The sequence below is a fragment of the Hyperoodon ampullatus genome (assembly GCF_949752795.1).
Source record: "Hyperoodon ampullatus genome assembly, chromosome: 5".
Taxonomy (NCBI): domain Eukaryota; kingdom Metazoa; phylum Chordata; class Mammalia; order Artiodactyla; family Ziphiidae; genus Hyperoodon; species Hyperoodon ampullatus.
In genome coordinates, this window is record NC_136918.1 from 5588222 (window position 1) to 5614479 (window position 26258).

The window sequence follows — 26258 nt, forward strand, 5'->3', positions numbered from 1 at the left end:
TTTATTTATTTATTTATTTATTTATTTGCGGTACGCGGGCCTCTCACTGTTGTGGCCTCTCCCGTTGCGGAGCACAGGCTCCGGACGTGCAGGCTCAGCAGCCATGGCTCACGGGCCTAGCTGCTCCACGGCATGTGGGATCTTCCCGGACCAGGGCACGAACCCGCGTCCCCTGCATCGGCAGGCGGACTCTCAACCACTGCGCCACCAGGGAAGCCCAGAGGATAAATTTTTTACCCTCCAGGCTGTACCAGACCTAACTGGATCACTGAACTCTCTGCCGACTTAGGATTACACTCAGGTCTCCTCGAAACGACTCTGCAGCTAGCTCAGGGCAGTCCGTCTCTGCTCCGAGCCCTTATTCCTCAGCAAGGGTGACAGGCTCCTGGCACCTGCATTCTCCTCACCGATGACTCTCTTTGGAGTTTTATCTGCTCTGTCATCCTGCTGGGTCCAGCCGACTTAGGCCAGTTCTCAGGACGGGCGTGCTGTTAAGGAATCTGTGGATTCTAGAACATTGCTAGACAGAATTCCAAGCTGGTAAAGCAGTTGTTTCCCTTAAGGCACTTTTAGCAGGGTGACATTAAGCAGAAGAGTTGGGCAGATTTAAAAGCAGTTTTCATGGTTAAATGTTTACCTCCCAAGAACGGAGAAAAAAAAAAAAGGGATAAAAGTCAGTGCTTCATCAGGAGAAAAGCGAATGAAATGAGGGGCCGTTTTCTGGTGGAGGAGAAACCACTGCAGAGGCAGTCACAGAGCAGGGCCTGTCTCAGGAGGACGACAGGCCAGCGCGGCCACCTTGTGTCCCATCCCTGCGGGACACCCGGAAAAGGGTCTTCTCTCTTCTTTGCGGGTGGGGAGGGGGTCGGCAACATCAGTTGAGTCAGCAGGAGTGCGTGTATAAGAATGCCCTTTGGGCTTTTTTGCAAAGGGTTTGCCGCCAGGACACAGGTGTCGTGAAAATCACCGCTCAACCTAAGCAAAAATGGGAAAGGAGAAGACCCACATCAACATCGTTGTCATTGGACACGTAGATTCAGAGAAGTCTGCCACTGCTGGCCATCTGATCTACAAATGTGGTGGCATCGACAAGAGAAGCATTGAAAAGTTAGAGAAGGAGGCTGCCGAGACGGGAAAGGGCTCCTTCAAGTATGCCTGGGTCTTGGACAAACTGAAAGCTGAACGCGAGCGTGGTATCACCATGGATAGCTCCCTGTGGAAATTCGAGACCAGCAAGTACTATGTGACCATCACTGATGCCCCAGGACCCAGAGACTTCATCAAAAACATGATCACAGGCACATCCCAGGCTGACTGTGCTGTCCTGATGGTTGCTGCTGGCGTTGGTGAATTTGAAGCAGGTATTTCCAAGCATGGGCAGACCCCTGAGCATGGCCTTCTGGCCTACACTCTGGGTGTGAAACAACTAATTGTTGGAGTTAACAAAATGGATTCCACCGAGCCACCCTACAGCCGGAAGAGATATGAGGAAATTGTTAAGGAAGTCAGCACCTACATTAAGAAACTTGGCTATAACCCTGACACAGCAGCATTTGTGCCAGTTTCTGGCTGGAATGGTGAAAACATGCTGGAGCCAAGTGCTAACATGCCGTGGTTCAAGGGATGGAAAGTCACCCGTAAAGATGGCAATGCCAGTGGAACCAGCCACTCTGCTTGAAGCTCTGGATTGCATCCTCCTACCAACTCGCCCAACTGACAAGCCCTTGTGTCTACCCCTCCAGGACGTCTACAAAATTGGTGGTATTGGCACTGTCCCTGTGGGTCGAGTGGAGACTGGTGTCCTCAAACCTGGCATGGTGGTCACCTTTGCTCCGGTCAACGTGACAATGGAAGTGAAGTCTGCTGAAATGCACCATGAAGCTTTGAGTGAAGCCCTTCCTGGGGACAGTGTGGGCTTCAATGTCAAGAACGTGTCTGTCTGTTTGAGGATACGGGGAGGGGGAAGGGTAGGCTGGGACAAAGTGAGAGAGTGGCATGGACATATATACACTACCAAATGTAAAATAGCTAGCTAGTGGGAAGCAGCCACATAGCACAGGGAGATCAGCTCAGTGCTTTGTGACCACCTAGAGGGGTGGGATAGGGAGGGTGGGAGGGAGGGAGATGCAAGAGGGAAGAGATATGGGGACATATGTATATGTATAACTGATTCACTTTGTTATAAAGCCGAAGCTAACACACCATTGTAAAGCAATTATACTCCAATAAAGATGTTAAAAAAAAAAAAAAAGAACGTGTCTGTCAAAGATGTTCATTGTGGCAATGTGGCTGGTGAGAGCGAAAATGACCCACTGACGGAAGCAGATGGCTTCACAGCTCAGGTGATTATCTTGAACCATCCAGGCCAAATCAGTGCCGGCTATGCACCTGTGCTGGATTGTCACACAGCTCACATTGCTTGCAAGTTTTCTAAGCTGAGGGAGAAGATTGATCGTCATTCTGGGAAAAAGCTGGAGGGTGGCCCCAAATTCTTGAAATCTGGTGATGCTGCCATCGTTGATATGGTTCCTGGAAAACCCATGTGTGTTGAGAGCTTCTCTGACTATCCTCCTCTGGGCCTTTTTGCTGTTCATGACATGAGACAGACGGCTGCAGTGGGTGTCATCAAAGCAGTGGACAAGAAGGTAGCTGGAGCTGGCAAGGTCACCAAGTCTGCCCAGAAAGCTCAGAAGGCTAAATGAATGTTATCCCCAACACCTGCCACCCCAGTTTTAATCAGTGGTGGAAGAACGGCCCCAGAATTGTTTGTCTCAATTGGCCATTTAAGTTTAATAGCAAAAGACTGGTTAATGATAACAAGGCATTGTAAAACCTTCAGAAGGAAAGGAGAATGTGTTGTGGACCGTTGGTTTTGTGTGTGGCAGTTTTAAGGTATTAGTTTTTAAAATCAGTACTTTTAAATGGAAACAACTTGACCAAAAATCTGTCACAGAATTTGAGACCCATTAAAAAAGTTTAATGAGAAAAAAAAAAAAAGAATGCCCTTTGCGGGACTTCCCTGGTGGTCCAGTGGTTAGGACTCCACGCTTCCAGTGCAGGAGGTGTGGGTTCGATCCCAGGTCTGGGAGCTAAGATCCCACATGCCTCATGGTCAAAAAACCGAAACATAAAACAGAAGCAATATTGTAACAAATTCAATAAAGACTTCAAAAACGGTCCACATCAAAAAAAAAAAAATCTTTAAAAAAAAAAAAAAGCCCTTTGGAGCAAAGGCGTGAGGCTTTCTTTTTTTTTTTTCCCTCGCAAAGAGGGTGTGTACCTGGGTCTCTGTACATGTGATTCTGTGGATGGGTCTGTAGTTCTGCATGTGTGTGCGTCTATGTGTGTACATGTGTCTTTGTGTGTCTGTGTATATCTCGGTGTGTATGCCTGCATGTGTGTGTCCACCCACCTCTATGTCTGTGTGTCCCTCTGTGTCCATACACACCTGCTTCCATGGTAGGAGCCACTGCCCCTGTGTGAGGGAGCAAGCACGAGTCACCTAGTGACAGGGAAGCTCTGTAAGTGAAGCTCTCCAATCCCCCTGCCTCCTGAGAGGGTCTGGTGGCCAGAAGCTCCTGTCCAGGCCTCTCAAACCCCAGCCCATCTGTGGACCCCACCCCCCAATGGGATGCAGCCGTCACTCTAGCTCCACTTCCTCAACTGCTATGAAATCATTTTTCCTAAAGATTTTAAGAAATAAAGCACGTGACCACCTAAAGGGAAGCACCGATGTGGGCCATTTTGGTGGCCTCTGCTAGTCTGGAATTCTTAGACTCGGTTTGATTTCCAGTCTTTCTCTCCTCTCTAAGCTGTCTTTACCACCACTCTCTTGACAATGTCTAAAAACGCCATCCTTAAATTATTAGCCCACTTTGCCTGGAAAGCTTTGGCCCAAGTGCACTACAAGCAGCATGACTGTGTTAGTTTAGGGAGGCCTTCCATGCAGGCTGAGGCCCCTTCTTGCTGAAACTTCCCCGAGGGCTCCTGCAGGCGGAATAGCAAGCATCTGAGATCCTGGTGACTTGACCACGGCCCGACAACTTCCGAATTTTCCAGGCCTGCTTTGGGGAAATGCTCATACCTGTACTACGTCAGTCAGAAGAGTGTTCATGTTTCTGTGGAGACGAACCTTCCAGAGCGCTGTCTCCATTTAGAAGTAGATTTTTGTCCATTATCTCCTTGATTTTAGATCCTGTGGGCAGCACAGGAATGAGCAGCTTCACTCCTCTCGGTCAGGAGAAACCTGAGGCTGCAGGAAGGGACTGAGGACACCTTCTAGGGGCAAGGGCAGTGCCTCAAGCTAGGCAGAATTGTGATATTGTGTTTTTCACCTGTTAGCTTTTGCCTCCCTTTGCTCTTTGTGGTCCAAAAGATTTGTAAAAGAATTGAGGGCCATAGGCTGCTGGTAGGAATTTGATGTTCTCCTAGGAGTGACAGCTGGAAACACAGGCTGTGACTCTCTAGCCCTGGTCAGGACCCCCAGGGAGCAGAAAAGCCACCTAGTTCCAGGGCTGGAACAGGTCCTCTAGCCTGGGGGGCCCTGTGTGCTCATGCTTCCACAGCCTCCACCACCAGGATCAGGACAAGCTGGCGAGCTTGTTAAAGATGCATGTTTCCAGGCCCCAACCAAGAATCCACATTTTCACCAGCTCTCCAGGTGGTGTTTTTATACAGAAAAGTTTGAGAATCACTCAGACTCAGAGTCTAGCCCTTTGCATTGCCTGGTGGTGTGAGTGTCTCTCTTCCTAGCTGTTCCCAAGGACTCCCGGCTACCCCCAGCCTCATGGGAATTGGTACAAAAGTGACTTTAGGACTCAGTCTGACAGTGAGCCATGTGGCTTCTTTTTCTGCCTTCCCTTTGTTTACCTGGCAAGGGAAAGTCACAGACAGAGGCTCTGACCGGGCCGCTTTGCCCCACCTCACTGTGGAGCTCCTGCATTGGGCAGAGTTTCCCGTGGAGCCTCGCAGGCGCTGGGCCCAGCCTATCTGTGGCTCATTATCTGGGGGCACAGATCTCTCAGCCAAGCAGCGGAGGCCAGAGAAACAGGAATCTACGTGGTCCTTCCCCCTCCGCCACAACCACTTGTGCTGTGTTATCCTCTTGTCATCTTCCGTTCCGCCTTCTCAGTGGTCTCCCAAAGTGCAGAGCAGCAGGCGCTAGGAGACCCAGGGAATTTGCTGGGCTTTGGGTCAGACAGAACTGGACACACAGCCCACGTGATCTTGTTCTTGGCTGTACCTGAGGTCAGAAGTGTCAGTGTTCGTACCTGTGATGTCTGTACAACTTCCATCAAGAATCACCATTTCTGGAGCATTTACTCTGAGTCAGGAAGGGTACTGAGCACCTTACATGCATTGTTTTATTTAGTTTTCTCAGGAACTTTGTGAAGTTGGTAGTATTGTACCCGTCTTGTGGTTGAGAAAACTGAGGTTTAAAGCGATGGAATTTTAAATGCAAAAGGGATAGGTTAGAAAAACACTGAGAAATGGACTTCAAATGTTGACGTTTCAGATGGCTTAAGGGGAGGGAAAACAGATGAGGAAAAGATTTGAAGGCTGGGCTCAGGTGAGAAAATCTGAGTTCTGGTCGCCTGATTGATCTTGGCAAGTGCTAGTCTCTGAGCCTCTCCTCATATGTAAAACGGGGATAATTGCATCTTTGCTGTTCACTTTATACAGCATGAGGAGGATCAAATGAAAGTGTCTGTGGAAACCGTAGCTAGAAAGCATGGCCTACCGGTGAAGGCTCAGGTCCCATGAGGGCAGTCCTCTGTCCAGTTAGACGTTCTGTAAGAGACGAAAACAGTGGTATGTAATGTTTTCTTAAAAGGAGTGAGTGGTGGAGTGGAAAAGCACAGACAGACCTAGATCTGGGTCACAGCTGTAGCACTCCACAGCTGGTGATTCTAAGTAACCTCTCAGGCTTAGTTTCCTTATCTGGAAAATGGGTCTAATAAGGGATTAAGATGAGTATTAAACAACATGAGATAACATGAACTCAAAAAGGCTGAAAATAGGATAAAAAAATACAAGTGGGTAACTTTGAAGCAAAAGAAAGCTGTAGTAGCAATTTTCATCTTAGACAAGATAGACTGTAACTCGGATATATCTTTAAGACAAAGAAAGATGTTATATGCTCGTAAAAGGAGCCATAATTAAGAAATAATCATCATGGCCATATATGTACTGCATAATATAAACCTGAAATATAAACTAACAGCTAACAGAATTGCATAGAGAAGTAGATAAATCAGCAGTTTGGCTTGAAATTTTTCATATATTCCTCTTTGAACATGGAAAATCAAGTAGACAAAAAGTAAGCAAGGAGAAAGACTATTAAAAGGAAATGATTAATAACTTGATCATACATGGAACAACCATAGACATTAATCATGTACCAGGCCACCAAGGAATTATCACTATATTCCAGTGAATTGCCATACTACAGACTGTTCAGATCATAAAGAAGTTAAATTAGGAAACAAAAATAGGTAATAGATATCTCGTGCATCTAGATATTTTTAAATATTACTATTTTTAAAAATCATTGTTTAAGAGGAAGTCATAATGGAAATTACAAAAACTGAGAGCTGAATAATGATGAATAATGATGAAAAAACTGTTAAAAATTGTAAGGGAATTTATAACTTTGAATTTATCATGAAACAAGAAAAACTGAAAATAAATGATTCAACTCTAAAACTCATAGAGTTGACCCTAAGAACATAAAAGAACAACAGATTTAGATCAAAGAAATAAGAAGGAAGGAAGGAAATGATAAATATAGGGATGAAAATGAACAAAAAATTTTAAAATGTAAAGGGGAAAGAAAATTATTAACAACTGAAGTTCATTCTCTCAAAAGATTAATATAATAGGCAAAACTTTGTTCAGCTTGATCATGAAAAAAATAGAGAATAAAATATAGAATGAAAAAAGGCAGAAATAACTACAGATATAACAGATTAAAATAGTAAAATATTGTAAATGACTATATATCAAGACATTTGAAAACCTGGATGAACTAGACACATTTCTAGAAAAATAGGAATGCCAAGATTACCAGACTAAGATCAGTAGACCTTGAATACACCATTAACCTCTAAAGAGAGACATGGTAATTTACCACCCACAAAAGTCTCAGGCGAAGATGGTTTCAGAGGTAAGATATACTAAATTCTATCGATCAGATAATTCCTATATTTATAAGTTGTTTCAGGAAATAGGAGGATAAGGACAGCTGTCCCACTCATTTTACAATTTATCATAAAATCTTTATACCAAAACCAGATAGGAATTGTACAAGAACAAAAGCTGTAGGTATCACTTTGGATCATTAGTGTATAAAGCCTAAATGAAATATCAGGCCAGCTAAATATTTCAAGTAGGGTTTATCCCGGGAACTAGTGATGGTTCTGTTTTAGAAAGAAATATCAGTTAAGTTGACCACATTAATGGATGAAAGGGAAAAAAATAACATCATTATCTCAACAGATATGAGAAAGTATTGAATATAGTTCAATACCCATTTATAATGAGAGCTCTTGGAAATTTAGGAATTAAAAAGAATTTCCTCAGTCTGATAGAGGCTGTCCTCCAAAATCTATAGCAAAAATTGTGCTTAATGGAGAAACTTTCTTTTGTGGTCAGGAACCAGACAGAGCTGCTTGCTATCACCAGTGTGCCTGCTTAGTACCAGAGGACTGGCCAAGAGAAACAAGTAAGGATAAGGATGGGGAGTGGAAAGAAAAAAATTGTTATTATTTGGAGATTATAATTGTTTGTAAGTTACCTATGAGAATTAACAAACAATTAGAACTAGGAACAAATTTCAACAAAAGTTGCCCAGAAAATGAAATACCATTTTTAATAACTATAAAACCCACAAAGTAATCTAACAAAAAATGTACAGGACTTTGGTAGAAAAAAGGTTATGATCCTAAATGTGAATACAATAAAATCTGAATAAATAAAGGGAAATATTCTGTTCATGGATGCAAAATGTAGTAAAGAGATCAGTCCTCCCACAAATTAATCTATATATTCAGGAATACAACAATCAAAATCTCAGGAGGATTTTGGCAGGGAGACTGACGAGATGATTCTAAAATTCATATGGAAGTATAAATACCTACTATTATCTAAATCAGTTTAAAAAAGAAAAGCAAAAAGAGGGGAATCACCCTACCCAGATCATATTGTGAAGCCATAGAGATTAAAACAGTGTGGTACTGATGCAGAAACAGGCAAACAGACCGTGGAGGTCAATGCCAAGTCCTGAAACACACCAAAGTACACATGGGAAGCTGACGTGTGAGGGAAGTAGCTTCACTAGTTAGGAGGAAACATGGGCTTCTTTCTTTTCCTCCCTCCCTTCCTTCCTTTTATGTATGTTATTATAAAGTTGCCTTAGTGAAAATGGAACTACCATACAACCCAGCAATCCCACTACTGGGCATATATCCTGAGAAAACCATAATTCAAAAAGAGTCATGTACCACAGTGTTCATTGCAGCTCTATTTACAATAGCCAGGACATGGAAGCAACCTAAGTGTCCATCGACAGATGAATGGGTAAAGAAGATGTGGCACATATGTACAATGGAATATTACTCAGCCATAAAAAGAAACGAAATTGAGTCATTTGTAGTGAGGTGGATGGACCTAGAGTCTGTCATACAGAGTGAAGTAAGTCAGAAAGAGAAAAACAAATACCGTTATGCTAACACCTATATATGGAATCTAAAAAAAAAAAAAAAAAAAAGGTTCTGAAGAACCTAGGGGCAGGACAGGAATAAAGACGCAGACATAGAGAATGGACTAGAGGACATGGGGAGGCGGAAGGGTAAGCTGGGACAAAGTGAGAGAGTGGCATGGACTTATATATACTACCAAATGTAAAATAGAGAGCTAGTGGGAAGCAGCCACATAGCACAGGGAGATCAGTTTGGTGCTTTGTGACCACCTAGCGGGGTGGGATAGGGAGGGTGGGAGGGAGACGCAAGAGGGAGGAGATATGGGGATGTATGTATATGTATAGCTGATTCACTTTGTTATACAGCAGAAACTAGCACACCATTGTAAAGCAATTATACTCCAATAAGGATGTTAAAAAAATATATTGCCTTAGTGAGAGTGTGGAGAGAAATTATACGCCTATCTCACTTGCTATAAAAGAAATTCCAGACAGATTTTAAATGCGAAAGCTAAAACACAAAACCAGTAGATAAAAACATAGAATAACTTTGAGAATTTGGAGTAGGGAAAGGTCCAGATTATAATGGGAGAACAGACTCATTTGTCTTCATGGAATTGAGGAAGCACTGGGTGTGAGCAGTTGCTCCATGAATGTCAGCCTGTCTCATTTCCTTCCCTGGTCCAGAACTTACTCAGGGGCAGTCACAAAGAAGGTGGCCCGGCTCTTGTGTTGGCTCCCTGGGGAGGGATGACATGGCTGAGATTCGAACCCAGGGAGGCCCTACAGGTGCCTAAGGCAGAATAAGCTGTCTTTTTTTTTTTTAAACAAATTTAATCAGTTATACATATACATATGTTCCCATATCTCCTCCCTTTTGCGTCTCCCTCCCGCCCTCCCTATCCCACCCCTCCAGGCGGTCACAAAGCACCGAGCTGATCTCCCTGTGCTACGCGGCTGCTTCCCACTAGCTATCTACCTTACGTTTGGTAGTGTATATATGTCCATGCCTCTCTTTCGCTTTGTCACAGCTTACCCTTCCCCCTCCCCATATCCTCAAGTCCATTCTCTAGTAGATCTGTGTCTTTATTCCTGTCTTACCCCTATGTTCTTCATGACATTTTTTTTTCTTAGATTCCATATATATGTGTCAGCATACAGTATTTGTCTTTCTCTTTCTGACTTACTTCACTCTGTATGACAGACTCTAGGTCCATCCACCTCATTACAAATAGCTCAGTTTCGTTTCTTTTTATGGCTGAGTAATATTCCATTGTATATATGTGCCACATCTTCTTTATCCATTCATCCGATGATGGACACTTAGTTTGTTTCCATCTCCGGGCTATTGTAAATAGGGCTGCTATGAACATTTTGGTACATGACTCTTTTTGAATTATGGTTTTCTCAGAGTATATGCCCAGTAGTGGGATTGCTGGGTCATATGGTAGTTCTATTTGTAGTTTTTTAAGGAACCTCCATACCGTTCTCCATAGTGGCTGTACCAATTCATTCCCACCAACAGTGCAAGAGTGTTCCCTTATTTCCACACCCTCTCCAGCATTTATTGTTTCTAGATTTTTTGATGATGGCCATTCTGACTGGTGTGAGATGATATCTCATTGTAGTTTTGATTTGCATTTCTCTAATGAGTAAAGATGTTGAGCATCCTTTCATGTGTTTGTTGGCAGTCTGTATATCTTCTGTGGAGAAATGTCTATTTAGGTCTTCTGCCCATTTTTGGATTGGGTTGTTTGTTTTTTTGTTATTGAGCTGCCTGAGCTGCTTATAAATTTTGGAGATTAATCCTTTGTCAGTTGCTTCATTTGCAAATATTTTGTCCCATTCTGAGGGTTCTCTTTTGGTCTTGTTTATGGTTTCCTTTGCTGTGCAAAAGCTTTGAAGTTTCATTAGGTCCCATGTGTTTATTTTTGTCTTTATTTCCATTACTCTAGGAGGTGGGTCAAAAAGGATCTTGCTGTGATTTATGTCATAGGGTGTTCTGCCTATGTTTTCCTCTAAGAGTTTGATAGTGTCTGGCCTTACATTTAGGTCTTTAATCCATTTTGAGCTTATTTTTGTGTATGGTGTTAGGGAGTGATCTAATCTCATACTTTTACATGTCCCTGTCCAGTTTTCCCAGCACCACTTATTGAAGAGGCTGTCCTTTCTCCACTGTACATTCCTGCCTCCTTTATCAAAGATAAGGTGACCATATGTGCGTGGGTTTATGTCTGGGCTTTCTATCCTGTTCCATTGATCTATCTTTCTGTTTTTGTGCCAGTACCACACTGTCTTGATTTCTGTAGCTTTGTAGTATAGTCTGAAGTCAGGGAGCCTGATTCCTCCAGCTCCGTTTCTCGTTCTCAAGATTGCTTTGGCTATTCGGGGTCTTTTGTGTTTCCATACAAATTGTGAAATTTTTTGTTCTAGTTCTGTGAAAAATGCCAGTGGTAGTTTGATAGGGATTGCATTGAATCTGTAGATTGCTTTGGGTAGTAGAGTCATTTTCACAATGTTGATTCTTCCAATCCAAGAACATGGTACATCTCTCCCATCTATTTGTATCATCTTTAATTTCTTTCATCAGTGTCTTATAATTTTCTGCATACAGGTCTTTTGTCTCCTTAGGTAGGTTTATTCCTAGATATTTTATTCTTTTTGTTGCAATGGTAAATGGGAGTGTTTCCTTGATTTCACTTTCAGATTTTTCATCATTAGTATATAGGAATGCCAGAGATTTCTGTGCATTAATTTTGTATCCTGCTACTTTACCAAATTCATTGATTAGCTCTAGTAGTTTTCTGGTAGCATCTTTAGGATTCTCTATGTATAGTATCATGTCATCTACAAACAGTGACAGCTTTACTTCTTCTTTTCTGATTTGGATTCCTTTTATTTCCTTTTCTTCTCTGATTGCTGTGCCTAAAACTTCCAAAACTATGTTGAATAAGAGTGGTGAGAGTGGGCAACCTTGTCTTGTTCCTGATCTTAGTGGAAATGGTTTCAGTTTTTCACCATTGAGGACGATGCTGGCTGTGGGTTTGTCATATATGGCCTTTATTATGTTGAGGAAAGTTCCCTCTATGCCTACTTTCTGCAGGGTTTTTATCATAAATGGGTGTTGAATTTTGTTGAAAGCTTTCTCTGCATCTATTGAGATTATCATATGGTTTTTCTCCTTCAATTTGTTAATATGGTGTATCACGTTGATTGATTTGCATATATTGAAGAATCCTTGCATTCCTGGAATAAACCCCACTTGATCATGGTGTATGATCCTTTTAAAGTGCTGTTGGATTCTGTTTGCTAGTATTTTGTTGAGGATTTTTGCATCTATGTTCATCAGTGATATTGGCCTGTAGTTTTCTTTCTTTGTGACATCCTTGCCTGGTTTTGGTATCAAGGTGATGGTGGCCTCGTAGAATGAGTTTGGGAGTGTTCCTTCCTCTGAAATTGTTTGGAAGAGTTTGAGAAGGATGGGTGTTAGCCCTTCTCTAAATGCTTGACAGAATTCGCCTGTGAAGCCATCTGGTCCTGGGCTTTTGTTTGTTGGAAGATTTTTTATCACAGTTTCAATTTCAGTGCTTGTGATTGGTCTGTTCATATTTTCTATTTCTTCCTGCTTCAGTCTTGGCAGGTTGTGCATTTCTAAGAATTTGTCCATTTCTTCCAGGTTGTCCATTTTATTGGCATAGAGTTGCTTATAGTAATCTCTCATGATCTTTTGTATTTCTGCAGTGTCAGTTATTACTTCTCCTTTTTCATTTCTAATTCTATTGATTTGAGTCTTCTCCCTTTTTTTCTTGATGAGTCTAGCTAATGGTTTATCAATTTTGTTTATCTTCTCAAAGAACCAGCTTTTAGTTTTATTGATCTTTGCTATCGTTTCCTTCATTTCTTTTTCATTTATTTCCGATCTGATTTTTATGATTTCTTTCCTTCTGCTAACTTTGGGATGTTTTTGTTCTTCTTTCTCTAATTGCTTTAGGTGCAAGGTTAGGTTGTTTATTCGAGATGTTTCCTGTTTCTTAAGGTAGGATTGTATTGCTATAAATTTCCCTCTTAGAACTGCTTTTGCTGCATCCCATAGGTTTTGGGTCATCGTGTCTCCTTTGTCATTTGTTTCTAGGTACTTTTTAATTTTCTCTTTGATTTCTTCAGTGATCACTTGGTTATTAAGTAGTGTATTGTTTAGCCTCCATATGTTTGTATTTTTTACAGCTCTTTTCCTGTAATTGTTATCTAGTCTCATAGCATTGTGGTCAGAAGAGATACTTGATACAATTTCAATTTTCTTAAATTTACCAAGGCTTGATTTGTGACCCAAGATATGATCTATCCTGGAGAATGTTCCATGAGCACTTGAGAAAAATGTGTATTCTGTTGTTTTTGGATAGAATGTCCTACAAATATCAATTAAGTCCATCTTGATTAATGTATCATTTAAAGCTTGTGTTTCCTTATTTATTTTCATTTTGGATGATCTGTCCATTGGTGAAAGTGGGGTGTTAAAGTCCCCTACTATGATTGTGTTACTGTCGATTTCCCCTTTTATGGCTGTTAGTATTTGCCTTATGTATTGAGGTGCTCCTATGTTGGGTGCATAAATATTTACAATTGTTATATCTTCTTCTTGGATCGATCCCTTGATCATTATGTAGTGTCCTTCTTTGTCTCTTCTAATAGTCTTTATTTTAAAGTCTATTTTGTCTGATATGAGAATTGCTACTCCAGCTTTCTTTTGGTTTCCATTTGCATGGAATATCTTTTTCCATCCCCTTACTTTCAGTCTGTATGTGTCTCTAGGTCTGAAGTGGGTCTCTTGTAGACAGCATATATATGGGTCTTGTTTTTGTATCCATTCAGCCAATCTGTGTCTTTTGGTGGGAGCATTTAGTCCATTTACATTTAAGGTAATTATCGATATGTATGTTCCTATTCCCATTTTCTTAATTGTTTTGGGTTCGTTATTGTAGGTCTTTTCCTTCTGTTGTGTTTCTTGCCTAGAGAAGTTCCTTTAGCATTTGTTGTAAAGCTGGTTTGGTGGTGCTGAACTCTCTCGGCTTTTGCTTGTCTGTAAACGTTTTAATTTCTCCATCAAATCTGAATGAGATCCTTGCTGGGTAGAGTAATCTTGGTTGCAGATTTTTCTCCTTCATCACTTTAATTATGTCCTGCCACTCCCTTCTGGCTTGTAGAGTTTCTGCTGAGAGATCAGCTGTTATCCTGATGGGGATTCCCTTGTGTGTTATTTGTTGTTTTTCCCTTGCTACTTTTAATATGATTTCTTTGTGTTTAATTTTTGACAGTTTGATTAATATGTCTTGGCGTATTTCTCCTTGGATTTATTCTGTATGGGACTCTCTGTGCCTCCTGGACTTGATTAACTATTTCCTTTCCCATATTAGGGAAGTTTTCAACTATAATCTCTTCAAATATTTTCTCAGTCCCTTTCTTTTTCTCTTCTTCTTCTGGAACCCCTATAATTCGAATGTTGGTGCGTTTAATGTTGTCCCAGAGGTCTCTGAGACTGTCCTCTGTTCTTTTCATTCTTTTTTCTTTATTTTGCTCTGCAGCAGTTATTTCCACTATTTTATCTTCCACCTCACTTATCCGTTCTTCTGCCTCAGTTATTCTGCTATTGATCCCATCTAGAGTATTTTTCATTTCATTTATTGTGTTTTTAATTGATGCTTGATTCATCTTTAGTTCTTCTAGGTCCTTGTTAACTGTTTCTTGCATTTTGTCTATTCTATTTCCAAGATTTTGGATCTTGGAAATAGAATCTTGAATCATCTTTACTCCCATTATTCTGAATTCTTTTTCAGGTAGACTGCCTATTACCTCTTCATTTGTTAGGTCTGGTGGGTTTTTATCTTGCTCCTTCTCCTGCTGTGTGTTTTTCTGTCTTCTCATTTTGCTTATGTTACTGTGTTTGGGGTCTCCTTTTTGCAGGCTGCAGGTTCGTAGTTCCCGTTGTTTTTGGTGTCTGTCCCTAGTGGCTAAGGTTGGTTTAGTGGGTTGTGTAGGCTTCCTGGTGGAGGGGACTAGTGCCTGTGTTCTGGTTGATGAGGCTGGATCTTGTCTTTCTGGTGGGCAGGTCCACATCTGGTGGTGTGTTTTGGGGTGTCTGCAGACTTTTTATGATTTTAGGCAGCCTCTCTGCTAATGGGTGGCATTGTGTTCCTGTCTTGCTAGTTGTTTGGCATAGGGTGTCCAGCACTGTAGCTTGCTGGTCATTGAGTGAAGCTGGGTGCTGGTGTTGAGATGGAGATCTCTGGAAGATTTTCGCCGTTTGATATTATGTGGAGCTGGGAGGTCTCTTGTGGACCAGTGTCCTGAAGTTGGCTCTCCCACCTCAGAGGCACAGCACTGATTCCTGGCTCCTCAATTTGGGATCATTCGTTGTCTGTTCATGTATTCCACAGATGCAGGGTACATCAAGTTGATTGTGGAGCTTTAATCCGCTGCTTCTGAGGCTGCTGGGAGAGACTTCCCTTTCTCTTCTTTGTTCCCACAGCTCCCGGGTCTCAGCTTTGGATTTGGCCCCGCCTCTGCGTGTAGGTCGCCGGAGGGCGTCTGTTCTTCGCTCAGACAGGACAGGGTTAAAGGAGCAGCCGCTTCGGGGACTCCGGCTCACTCAGGCGGGGGGAGGGAGGGAGGGGCGCGCAGTGCGGGGCGAGCCTGCAGTGGCAGAGGCCGGCGTGACGTTGCACCAGCCCGAGGCGCGCCGTGCGTTCTCCCAGGGAAGCCGTCTCTGGATCCCGGGACTCCGGCAGTGACGGGCTGTACAGGCTCCCGGAAGGGCGGCGTGGACAGTGACCTGCGCTCGCACACAGGCCTCTTGGCGGCGGCAGCAGCAGCCCCAGCGTCCCACGCCCGTCACTGGGCTCCGCGCTTTCAGCCGCGACTCGCGCCCGTCTGTGAGGCTCCTTTAAGCAGCGCTCTTAATCCCCTCTCCTCGCGCACCAGGAAACCAAGAGGGAAGAAATAGTCTCTTGCCTCTTCGGCAGCTCCAGAGTTTTCCCGGACTCCCTCCCGGCTAGCTGTGGCGCATTAGCCCCCTTCAGGCTGAGTTCTCGCCGCCAGCCCCAGTCCTCTCCCTGCGCTCTGACCGAAGCCCGAGCCTCAGCTTCCAGCGCCGCCCGCCCCGGCGGGCGAGCAGACAAGCCTCTCGGGCTGGTGAGTGCCGGTCGGCACCGATCCTCTGTGCGGGAATCTCTCCGCTTTGCCCTTCCCAGGTACATGGGGAGTTTCTTGCCTTTTGGGAGGTCTGAGGTCTTCTGCCAGCGTTCAGTAGGTGTTCTGTAGGAGTTGTTCCACGTGTAGCTATCAGAATAAGCTGTCTTGATGGTCTCTTATTTTCTTTGTCTGAATCGCTGCTCTGGTCAGGGGTTCAGACTCACTCTCTGGGGGAATCTCTTAGACAGGAGCCTCAAATACAGGCATGGGTGGCCAGGAGAGACCATGACAACGTCCTCAGAGTGGGCCCTGGGCATTCCATTGCTGTCCTCGATGTCAGGGTGAGTGTGGGTCACTCTAATGCAGGGCTGAGCAGGTCATTGGTACCTCACATCAACCCTGACTGAACTTCAAGATCACGCCAGGAACTTGTTAAAAATAAATTGGAAGGCCCCGCCCAGGTACACCCTGATTCAGTAGGCATGAGGCAGTGCAGGAATCTTCGTCTGACTAGATACCAAGTGTGGGCAAAGGTTGGACCCACCAAGCTGGATCACCTTTCCAGGGTTCAGCAGATCAGAGCTTCTCAGCTTCCAGGGGTGAGAATCACCTGGACGGGGGTGCAGGACGTTGGAAGGGGTATGCACATAGGGTGTGCGGGGACGGGATGGGAAGTGCAGTGTTAGGACAGCAAGAAGGGTGTGAGGGGTCCAGCCAGTAGGCTTGGGCACAAGAGGAGCGGAGGCTCCAGTGACAGCCCCACTGTAACCGAACTCCCCCCTCTGTGGCGGTCCCCCTCCCCCTGCCTTGGTGCTGATCCTGTTCTGGAATAGCCTGTTAATTGCATGCTTCCTTCACCAGCCTGAGAGCTCCTTGAGGACAAGAACCTTGCATTCATTCATTCATACATTCATTCATTCCACAAATAGTTATTAAGACATTCATACACCAGGGACGGGCGCTAACAGGAAGCACGGCTGAGTCAGCCCACCGGAGCTTGTGGTCTGGTAAGGAGGCAGGTGGAAGGCCAAGCGGCTCTAATAAGGTGTGTTGAAAGCTGTGATGGAGAAGCAGCAACACATACTAGGGACACCTAGCCCCAGCTTGAGTGATCTGGAAAGGCTGCCTGGAAGAACGGAAGTCTAAGAGGGTGGTGAATGGAGCAATCCACGGGGAAGCAAGGGGTCTTTTCAGACCCACGTGCAGGAGTTTTTACTTCAGGGCTGGGCAGTGAGTGTAATAGGGAGAAATGGAAGGGTCTCACCCTACACTTGGCTGGAACCCAGCTTGGGACCTGACCCAGGGCCGCTGCAGGGCATGTGCGGTGAACTGGCCGGGCTGGCCCTGGCTCCTGGCCCCCTGCGCCGCGACGATTCCCTTCTGTTCCTGGGCTGGGCTGACTCCCCTTCTGGCAACCAGGCAGTATTTTTTTGGCAGCACCTGGGAATGTTAGACGCTTCTCCAAGTTGGTATGGGCCACTGCCCAGAGGTGGGGAAACTGAGGCTGGGAGAATGGCGTGATGTCCCAGGAGTCTCAGAAGCACTGAGCTCCTCTGAACTGTCAAGCCTGTTAAAAACTGCTCCTGAGAGAATGAAATCTCTCTCTGTCTCCTCCTGGGCGAGTGGCCTAGGCCTAGGTCTGCGTTTGGGCCCTCGGGGCATCCCCGGGACTAGCTCAGGGCCTGGCCCTTGGCAGGGCTGCACCAGGTGTGTGAACTGCATGGACGTGTTTACTCAGCCCCTGGACAGTGGGCCTTCCGAGCCCCCGGTGGGAAGGACAGGCCCTTTCTCCACCGTCGGGGGTCCCAGGCCCACCGTGAGTCTGATCCGGAGTTGGCCTCGTCCTCCGGGGACTTTCGGCAGGGTGACAGTGATGGCCGTCCCTTCCGTTTTATCGACCGTGTTCTGCGCCAGGCACCCGTACACTGTTACTCTGTCCGTCCCAGAAAACCCTGGTGCTGGTGCGGGGGCGGCCCTCGTGGGGGGTGGCTAGTGCACTCAGTAGACATATTCCGGGACTGAGGCTTGTGGGGAGGGGGTTCAGCACCCTCAGAATCAGGTTAGAATCAGGTTAGGCGACAGGATTGTCAGTTCCCCTCAGGGACCTCCCCCCCGACCCACCCAAGGGATGTGGCAGGACTCACCCAGCAGGCCCTGGAGGGAGCTGTGCTGTGACCATAGGATCTGGCCCAGGGACCTCCCTGCCGGGGACGGCGGGGGCTTGGGGAGGGAGCCCCGAGAGCCGAGGAGGGGCACGTCCACTCCCCAGTTGCCCCTGGAAACGACACGGTGCCCTTCTTGGCCTTTTATATTGGCACCAGTTACCTCTGGAGTCAGCACAATCACAATACATTAAGTGAAAAAAAGCAGCCTGCAAAAAAGCACTGTGACCTCAATTTCTGTGAAAACTACACGTACCTGTTTCTGGAAAAGACTGGAAGGAAACGCATCAACCTGGTAATGACAGTTATCACCGGGCGGCATTCTCTCATAAAATAGTTTCCCTTTCGTTTAGCTGTATTTTCTAATTTTTCCTACAGGGGCTATGATTACTTGTGTCATTAAAGGGAATAAGGGGGACAGAATCTGCAAGAAGCAAGCTCGGGTGTCCCCCTGGGGGAGGCCCGGGTTGGGGTTCTGCACTTCCACTGGGAAGGTGGGCTAGGGGCGACAGGAGGGCGGACGGTCGCCGCAGAACTGCCCCGTCTGTGCCCCCTGAGCCAGGAGCTGGCGGCCAAGGTCAGGTCAGTGTCAGGCCGCACGTGGGCGCCTTCGGCCTGGTTGCCCCCCGCCTGGCCGCGGGCCGGCTTCCAGTTTCCAGGGTAGGTCAGTGCAGCTCTGTGCTTGGGAGTGGGAACGCGCCTGGTCCCGCAGGGCAGGCAGGTCTCACGTCTAACTTCCCCTCGGGGCTTCTGTTCCCTAGATGCACTTCCCGGACGTGGAGCGGGTCGAGTGGGCCAACAAGGTAAGGCCAGGGCGGGCCTGGGGGCACCGGCCTCACTCCAGGCTTCGTCCTCCCCTGCAGCCCTGGCTGAGTCACCCGAAGCCTGGACGGGGCGGGCAGCGCGTGGACAAGGCGGTCCTGGCAGGGGCCCTGCCCGGGGAGGAGCGGAGCTGGCCCTTGGTCGCTGGGGTGGGGCCTTCTGCCTGTCGCTTGCTCTTCCCATCCTCCGGGTTCTTCTCATCACCAATGACTCTCTTTTCTAAAAAGAAAATATTTTCATTGTGAAATTAATGCATGGCCACAGCAGAAAACTTAAAAGTACGGAGAAGCACAGAGCACAGTGCAGGCCTCCAGTGGCCCACCAGGCCGAGACCAGCGCATCCTGGGGAGAGGAAGGCAGTGATTAGGGATTTGACAGCAGCTCCTAATCACCGAAGCACCCTGGTGATTAGGGAACCGGGGTTTCGCCTGGTTCCCAGCCCGGATCTGGCAGCACTGGCTGTGCCACCTCGAGCAGGTTGCCTAATGTCTCAGAGCGGGTCCCCTCCTTTGCGCGATGGGAATAATGATGGTCCCTGCCTCACGGGGCTGTCGTGAGTATTAATGCGGTACTTAAAACCCCACAATGCCTGGCTCATCGAGGCCGGAGAGGGGTAGGGGCGTTAAACCCTGAAACCGCACTTCCTTTAGGCTCCTCTGATTAGGGGTTATAAAGGGGGAGCTGCTTCTTTAAACTAAGGCCCAAGTCCCAGAGGTGGAAGAGGCCTTTGCCCCAAACAGAACATGTGGGCTGCTCTCCCCCGCTCCACATCCCCTCCCCGCTCCTTGCCCCTCTCTGCTCACCATCTTCTGCCACCAGGTTCCATCTCTCCACCACCTTCCCTCTCCCCAGGTCCTACACTTGGTTCCCAGCACTGTGAGTCATCCTGCTGCAGAAATCAGCTACAGGCAGCCTTTCCCGATTGCTAGGAAAAAAATTACATCAACAGGAAACAATTTAAATTTCTCTTCTGTGGCTTTTTTCTTTCTTTCTTTTCTTTTCTTCTTAAACCTCTGGCACCTGCTACTTCTTGTTTAATACCACAGTGTTGTTCAGGTAGCTTATGTTTTAGCACAGAACTAAAGGGCCTCATCATACTAAGTTTAGTGAGTGACTATTTCATGGTGGGCTGCAAAATGGCAGCAAATCTTGGGATCTAACTGTAAGAGTGAGAACCACGGCTGTAGTTATCCGACGTCTGATGGACAGATGGACGGATAGGTGGGTAGATGGGATAGGGGGTCAGGCAGGCAGATGGGTGCTGCAGCATAAGGGCCACCCCTGGGCAGCCACGGGTCTGGGGCAGGGGGCACAGACCTGACCACCAAAGGCCCCTTCCTGTCCTCCCAGATCATCTCCCAGATCTGGCCCTACCTAAGCATGATCATGGAAAACAAGTTCCGGGAGAAACTCGAGCCCAAGATCCGGGAGAAGAACGTGCACCTGAGGACCTTCACCTTCACCAAGCTCTACTTCGGGCAGAAGGTCAGTGCTGTCTCGGGCAGGGCAGCCGGACCTACGGTGCAGGCTCTTCCCCAGCCCCTGCCAGGGGTCACTCCCAGGGGGCCCATTCCCCTCCTGCACTTCCCAGCCTCTCGGCCTCAGGATAAACCCCTCAGCCCCTAGTCCCATCACCACCACCTCTACAGGTTCTGGGGAAGCCTGGCTCAGGGAAAAGGAAAAGGAGAGGTGGGAAATACTTCCACTCTTCTTAAGCAAAATTTGGAGAACGTGCCATGTGGTGGTGGAAGCCAGCCAGACACAAAGACGCACGAGCCACGCTTCCTAACCTCAGCATCAGCTGGGGAGAACTCACCGTCGTGGAGTGGGATCGTCAGTGCCTCAAAGCAGTGACTAATTCTCTACCGATTGGTTGATGCTGGCTATCCGTGTTAGAAGCCCAGGCTAGTTCTGTGAAGATACTTGGTGACCCAGGGTAAAAGTGTGTGTATTGACAAGTGTGTGTCATGTCCCTATTCTAGGCTGCATTTCCTATTCCAGCCTCTTGCCCCACTCTTTCTGCCCCCCAGTGCCCCACTGATGTAAAAGTCTTATTTTGATCATCAGAAAATGCATACCCCAGGCAGAGCCGCTGTGAGCTCCATCACCCCGTAAATCAGAGGCACTGGCATCTGGTCAGCTCCAGGAGAAGCAGATGTAGACGGCAGGCCAGCCTGATGAGAGCTGTCGGCCAGCCCCAGGGTGGGTGCCCCGCCAGCCTCCCGAGTGGGGGCGGATCAGGCTTACCTGAGCCCTGGAGGTTCTGGCTGAAGCCACTCAGACTCTGCCAGGACTCGCTTGTCCCAGCATCTGTTGGCTCATTTGTTCTTTCCCTGTTTCACTCACGTATGACTTCCTGAGCACGGCCGTGTGCAAGGCACTGTAGACAGAGATGGTGTGGCTGTGCCCCTGCCTTCAGGAAGGTCCCTGTCCTGTCGTGGAGACAGACGTATAAGCTGGGGGGTGACGGACACCGACATGGCAGTGCATGCACGACGTGGAGGAACGTGTGGCTTCAGCAGTGTCGGGGCGTGGGAGTGTGGTAGTCAGGGAGGACTTCTGGGAGGGGTGATGTCTGAGTCGGCGTTTGAAGAACTCAGCAGGCAAAGAGTCAGGAAGCTTGCGGACCGCTGTGTTCATAGCAGAGCCTGCCCGGCCAGGCTGCTTGTTGGGTGGTGATGCCTGTGGGACAGCGGGCCCTTGCTGGTGGCGGAAGCAGGCAGGCCTAGTGATGTCAGAGAGACCGCAGTGGGCGGTCCTGAAGCGAGATCTTAGTTCCCTGCTCAGGAATTGGACCTGGGGAGCCTGGATGAAAACCAGGAATCCTAACCGCTAGACCACCACCGGGGGCTAGAGGCTAGAAGCAAAGTGGCCCTGACTCTTGCCCCCATTTGAAAGCAAGAATGTTTCAAGGAGGCAAAAACTGTAAAAACAGGTACAGAGTTTATTATCAGAGACACAGCACAACATGTGAGAGAACACACGGAGAAATTGTTTGTTTAAGGCAGAATCAAGGCAGAAATACACACCCAGAGAAAGGGGGTGGGCATCCTCCCTAATGAGGAGGAGTGCCGTAAAGAGGCGGTTAAATCGTCTTATGCAGGGCAGTTCTTCCGGGTCTTTGTTTACACTTGGCCGATGGTCTCATTTCTTTTCCCACATCTGACTGGTCCCAGGACCCTCCCCAAGATGCGTGCGCCACTTTTTGCTAAGATGGATCCCACTGCAAAGGACTGTGGGTGCATGTCCACACTTATTATAGGGGGGCGCCCCCTCCCTTTTTGACCCCCAAGGAGCCTTCCAGCGCATGTGCAGACAGGGAAGTTTTCCTTGACCTCAGGACGGTCATCTTATCTCTTTACTTCAGCAGAGCTCAGCTCTTGCCACCAACTTTGTCCTTGGAGTGTCTGGGGAAAAACAAAGCTTCAAATTTACTCTGCTTGACAAACACCAGCTGTCCAGCCAGGGGCCCATCCGTCTCCCATCTCACTAGGAGTGGCTGACCCTGAGAGATGATTTTCACCCTGTCACGAAAACCTGGCGGGGGCGGGGGGACCTGCAAGTTGACCAGATGCCCCAGCCCCGCAGGGGAAATAGCTGGCTCCTGGTCCTGGCATTCAAAGCCCTCCGTGTCCTGGCTCCTCCCACCCCTCTTAGCTCTCCCATCCCCCTCCTCTCCACTTCGGGGGAAGGCGGGGGCGTCACAGAGGACTTCCTCACGTGACCTTCCTGGGCTTGGCCAGGCTCAGTGCGCTCACTACACCCACTCCCTTCACGCCCATGAGTGTTTCCTGCTTCCTCTGATTCCCACGTCCATGCCCAACTCTGCTCACTGCTGTGATGACCTTGGGCCAGTGACTTAACCTCTCTGAGCTCCAGTTTCCTCATCTGTAAAAGGAAAGGGCTCACTTCTAAGGTGGTTGTGAAGCTGACTAACAGGCCTGGCGTCAGGGCCGCTCTGCGTGGGTGGGTGAGCGGTGCTCCACGTGGGGCACCTGACCAGCCTGGTGCCCGGCGCTCACTGTGAGCCCTGAGCCAGGGCCGCCCTGCCTGGCACAGAGGAGATGCTCACAGTGGTTAGTCCTCCTCTCTGTGGCGAGGCCTCCAGGTAGGCAGCCTTCTCCAGGGCTGGTCTCTGCAGATGGGGGTCTTGGGGCTGGCTGAGCTTCCACGGGTGCCTGCAAACCAGCCCCCAGCCCAGGAGCAGACTTCAGGCTGGGGCAGGTCGGTGACAGGCCCCTCCCTCCTCCCGAGGCTTCTGCTGCTTTCTCTGGGTCTTCTACATCAAGCCAGGTACTGTGTGGCCTGAAGCTTCTACAATTCTGGGGGCCCTCTTAAAAAAAAACCGAATTTTAAAAAGTGTAAAACCAGCACAAAAATGAATGTTGAATAAATACGAGAACGTATGAGAAAATAAATCACAACAAGTTGTACTTTTTAAAAAGCTGACATATCACACACATCACAAACTCTGGGAAAAGTTACATGATCATTTAAAAGAACTGTTCAAGATATCCCTGTAATACTTTTGTTCCTGCAGTTTTGGCTCCATACTCTTTGATAACCTTTGCATGTGACAATGCATTTGTAAGCATCACTTTCCATGGAGAGAATAGAAGGATAATAGAATCTTTCCTCTAGTGTGGTCGACTGATTTTTTTCTCCAGCATTTTATTATGAAACATTTTTGTTTGTTTGGAGAGGGAGGTATCAGGGTGCCAAGGATGGGCAGGGACTGCAGGGTGGATTTCTGCTTTCATGCCTCATCCCGGGAGTGCAGTGGTCATGTTGGTTGTTGTGGACGAAGCCCAGCTCTGGGCAGGGAGCCAGCAGCCCCCCGCCCTCCTGCCTGCAAGACCCCTGCTGACCCAGTCCTCTGGCATCTCTTCCAGTGCCCCAGGATCAACGGCGTCAAGGTGCATACCAACCAGTGCAACCGGAGACAGGTGGTCCTGGACCTGCAGATCTGGTGAGCCCTTGTGCCCCTGGGGCCAGGTGTGGAGGGCGGGGGAACACTGTGGGAACAGCCAGGTGGAAGATGGAGTCGCAGGGAAACACTCATTTGGGGTGTGAAAGCCCCTCACAGCACATTTGCCCCTTCATCCCCCTGGGCTGGAGCACAAGGTCCCTGCTGGGACGGGGAGGAGTGGCAAGAGAACGGATGGTCCCAGGGGAGCCACTACTGTCTGAGCCCTCGGCCCAGTCCTGGCTTCTCCCAGAGACCAGGCACCAGGCGTGTTTTGGGTACCAAGGCCTGGGCAACAGAGCTTTCTTGGAGGCCAGGTCACCTGGAGGGTCAGACCAGCCGTCTCAGAGAGGATGTAGCAAGAGAAAGCAAGTGTGACAAGAAAATGTGGGGACTTGTGATGCAACCCAGGGAGCTCTGAGCACAGGCTGTGAAAGGCCAGCAGGAGAACTGGGCTCTGTGGTACCTCAGAAACACTAAAGGATGCAAAGACACACAGGTGACTTGTTCAGTGGGTCGGGCAGGGGCACCCCTTTTGAATGAGGTTTGTAATAGGCTGGAGTCAGAGAGAATGGAGATTCAATCCAGGAAGTCTTCCTGGTGGTGGTGGGATTTGAACTGTGCTTCAAGGACCAAGGATCAACTCCTGAGGTTCCAGAAGGTTGCCATTCATTTCCAGTGCCTCTGTATTTCCTGTCCATAGCCCAGAGGCTGGCTCTGAGAACACGTTGGGAAGACAGGAGGCAACTCCAGAACACCCATCACTGTATGGGGGTTGGTCTCAAGTGTGTTGGGATGCTAATGGCAATTGGGCCCTCCTGGCCCCAAGGCTCTGCCACAAGATCCTTGTGTGAATAGCTGGGGCACGTCAAGGTCATCTAGCCCACGCACCCAGCTTTCCAGTCATCTCAGGGAGCCCCTGGGGTCCCTGAGTTCCCCCTACCCTCCCAGGGGACACTCAGCATTTCTGTGACGTCTGGCTCCTCTGCCTGTGCTCTGCAGATATTGGATGGCCACCCTCTCCCTCCGCATCTCCTTCTGTCTTTTGATGGGGTCTCTGCTCTCTACTTTCAAGGGCACCCATTCTGGGCTTCCTGTGCCCATCGCATGGCAGGAGCTGCCAGCTGAACTCAGGCTTCTGAGAACTTGTTACTGTGCCCACCTCACCACCCCCAGCAAAGCCTGCATGAATGGCGGATGGAGGCTGCGGGGCTGCTCTGTGTCCCTGGGGAGAGACGGGGCAGAGGCGTAGCAGTGTGTGCACCCAGAGCCCCTCCTCCACATCTGCGGGTGTCGTGGGGCGAAGTGGTGCCCAGAGGTCTCTGCCCTCGTGGCAGAGGTGGGGATGCACGTGGGACCCCTGGGTGCGGGGGCCCCAGGGGCTGCCTTTGGGGGTCTGGGCGGTGTCTGCGCAGAGCTGAGAAAAGCCGAAGCTGTCAAGGAGTCCACATCCAGGTGATGCAGGGCTCGGGCTTGGCCAGCCGGGCTTGGGCTGGGCTGCACTGGGCGAGTCTCCCGACCTGTCTTGAGTTGTGGACGTGCCCCTACTCTCTGCCGTCCTTCTCCCTCCCCACTTTCAGCTACATCGGGGACTGTGAGATCAGCGTGGCGCTGCAAAAGATACAGGCTGGCGTGAACGGGATCCAGGTGGGTGGAGCCCGGCGTGACTGCCTCTAGGTTGGGGGTCAGGGCAGGGGAAGCGGGCTTATGCTGGAGGAGGCTGCAGCGGGGGTGTTGACACCGAGCACAGAGGCTGGTACCAGTCAAGGGACTCCAGGCCTGAGATCACAGGGCCAGGAAGTGGTGGCTGGGCTTCCCCACCCCGCTGCTCAGGACAGCCCCACGCCTGCCTCTGTTCATCACATCCCCCTGCCAGAGAGGCTCCGACTGCCCTGGGAAGTGAGAGGCTCTCTTTATGAAGCGATGCGGAGCCGGTGCTGAGAAGCTGAGGCGGATGGAGGAGATAGAGCTGAGCGGAGCTGGACAGCACTCCTGGGTCCCGGCCACGGTCAAGGCTGCAGCCCCCCGGCAGCAAGGCAGTGGGGGCCAGCTTGTGGCCCTTGGGAACCGGCAAAGGGGTGGCAGCTGCACCCTGGCTTCTTCTCCCCGAGTGTGGTCCCTGCTGTGATGGCAGGTGGCCCTGACATCTGGGGATGGCTCGGGCATGCATGAGCAGAGCAGGTGCGGGAAGGAGGGTGGCTGAGGTCCCCCCCGGCCCTCTGTGCCATCCAGCTGCAGGGCACGCTGCGGCTCATCCTGGAGCCCCTCCTGGTGGACAAGCCCTTCGTGGGAGCTGTGACCATGTTATTCCTTCAAAAGCCGGTGAGTCCCCAGGACGAGGCGGGCCGGCCGCTCCCTGTGGGCCGGCGCTCGCCCACTGGGCCCAGGTACTGGGTTTGAGCCCAAGAACAGACGCTGCCGAAGC

At 48.6% G+C, this 26258-nt stretch overlaps 2 protein-coding genes and 1 pseudogene across 3 annotated transcripts in view; all 3 read left to right on the forward strand.

Annotated features, from left to right (window-relative positions):
- The window catches only part of ESYT3 (extended synaptotagmin 3), a gene marked incomplete at its 5' end in the record, with an annotated part of 53999 nt that overhangs the window by 6843 nt on the left and 20898 nt on the right, over positions 1 to 26258 (forward strand). The window contains 5 exons of the mRNA XM_079704864.1: positions 18807 to 18848; positions 20218 to 20352; positions 23760 to 23836; positions 25414 to 25480; positions 26066 to 26155. Of these exons, the coding sequence (XP_079560990.1) occupies positions 18807 to 18848; positions 20218 to 20352; positions 23760 to 23836; positions 25414 to 25480; positions 26066 to 26155 (411 nt within the window). The remainder of the gene's footprint in view (positions 1 to 18806; positions 18849 to 20217; positions 20353 to 23759; positions 23837 to 25413; positions 25481 to 26065; positions 26156 to 26258) is intronic.
- Positions 217 to 2036, forward strand: LOC307053583 (elongation factor 1-alpha 1-like; the record flags this gene model as incomplete). Its single annotated transcript, XM_079705054.1, is given in 2 exon segments — positions 217 to 1666; positions 1668 to 2036. Coding segments are annotated over 2 exon segments (1050 nt in total). The 5' UTR covers positions 217 to 985.
- Positions 2152 to 3000, forward strand: LOC307053584 (elongation factor 1-alpha 1-like; annotated as a pseudogene). Its single transcript has one exon. The product of its transcript is annotated as an elongation factor 1-alpha 1-like (transcript).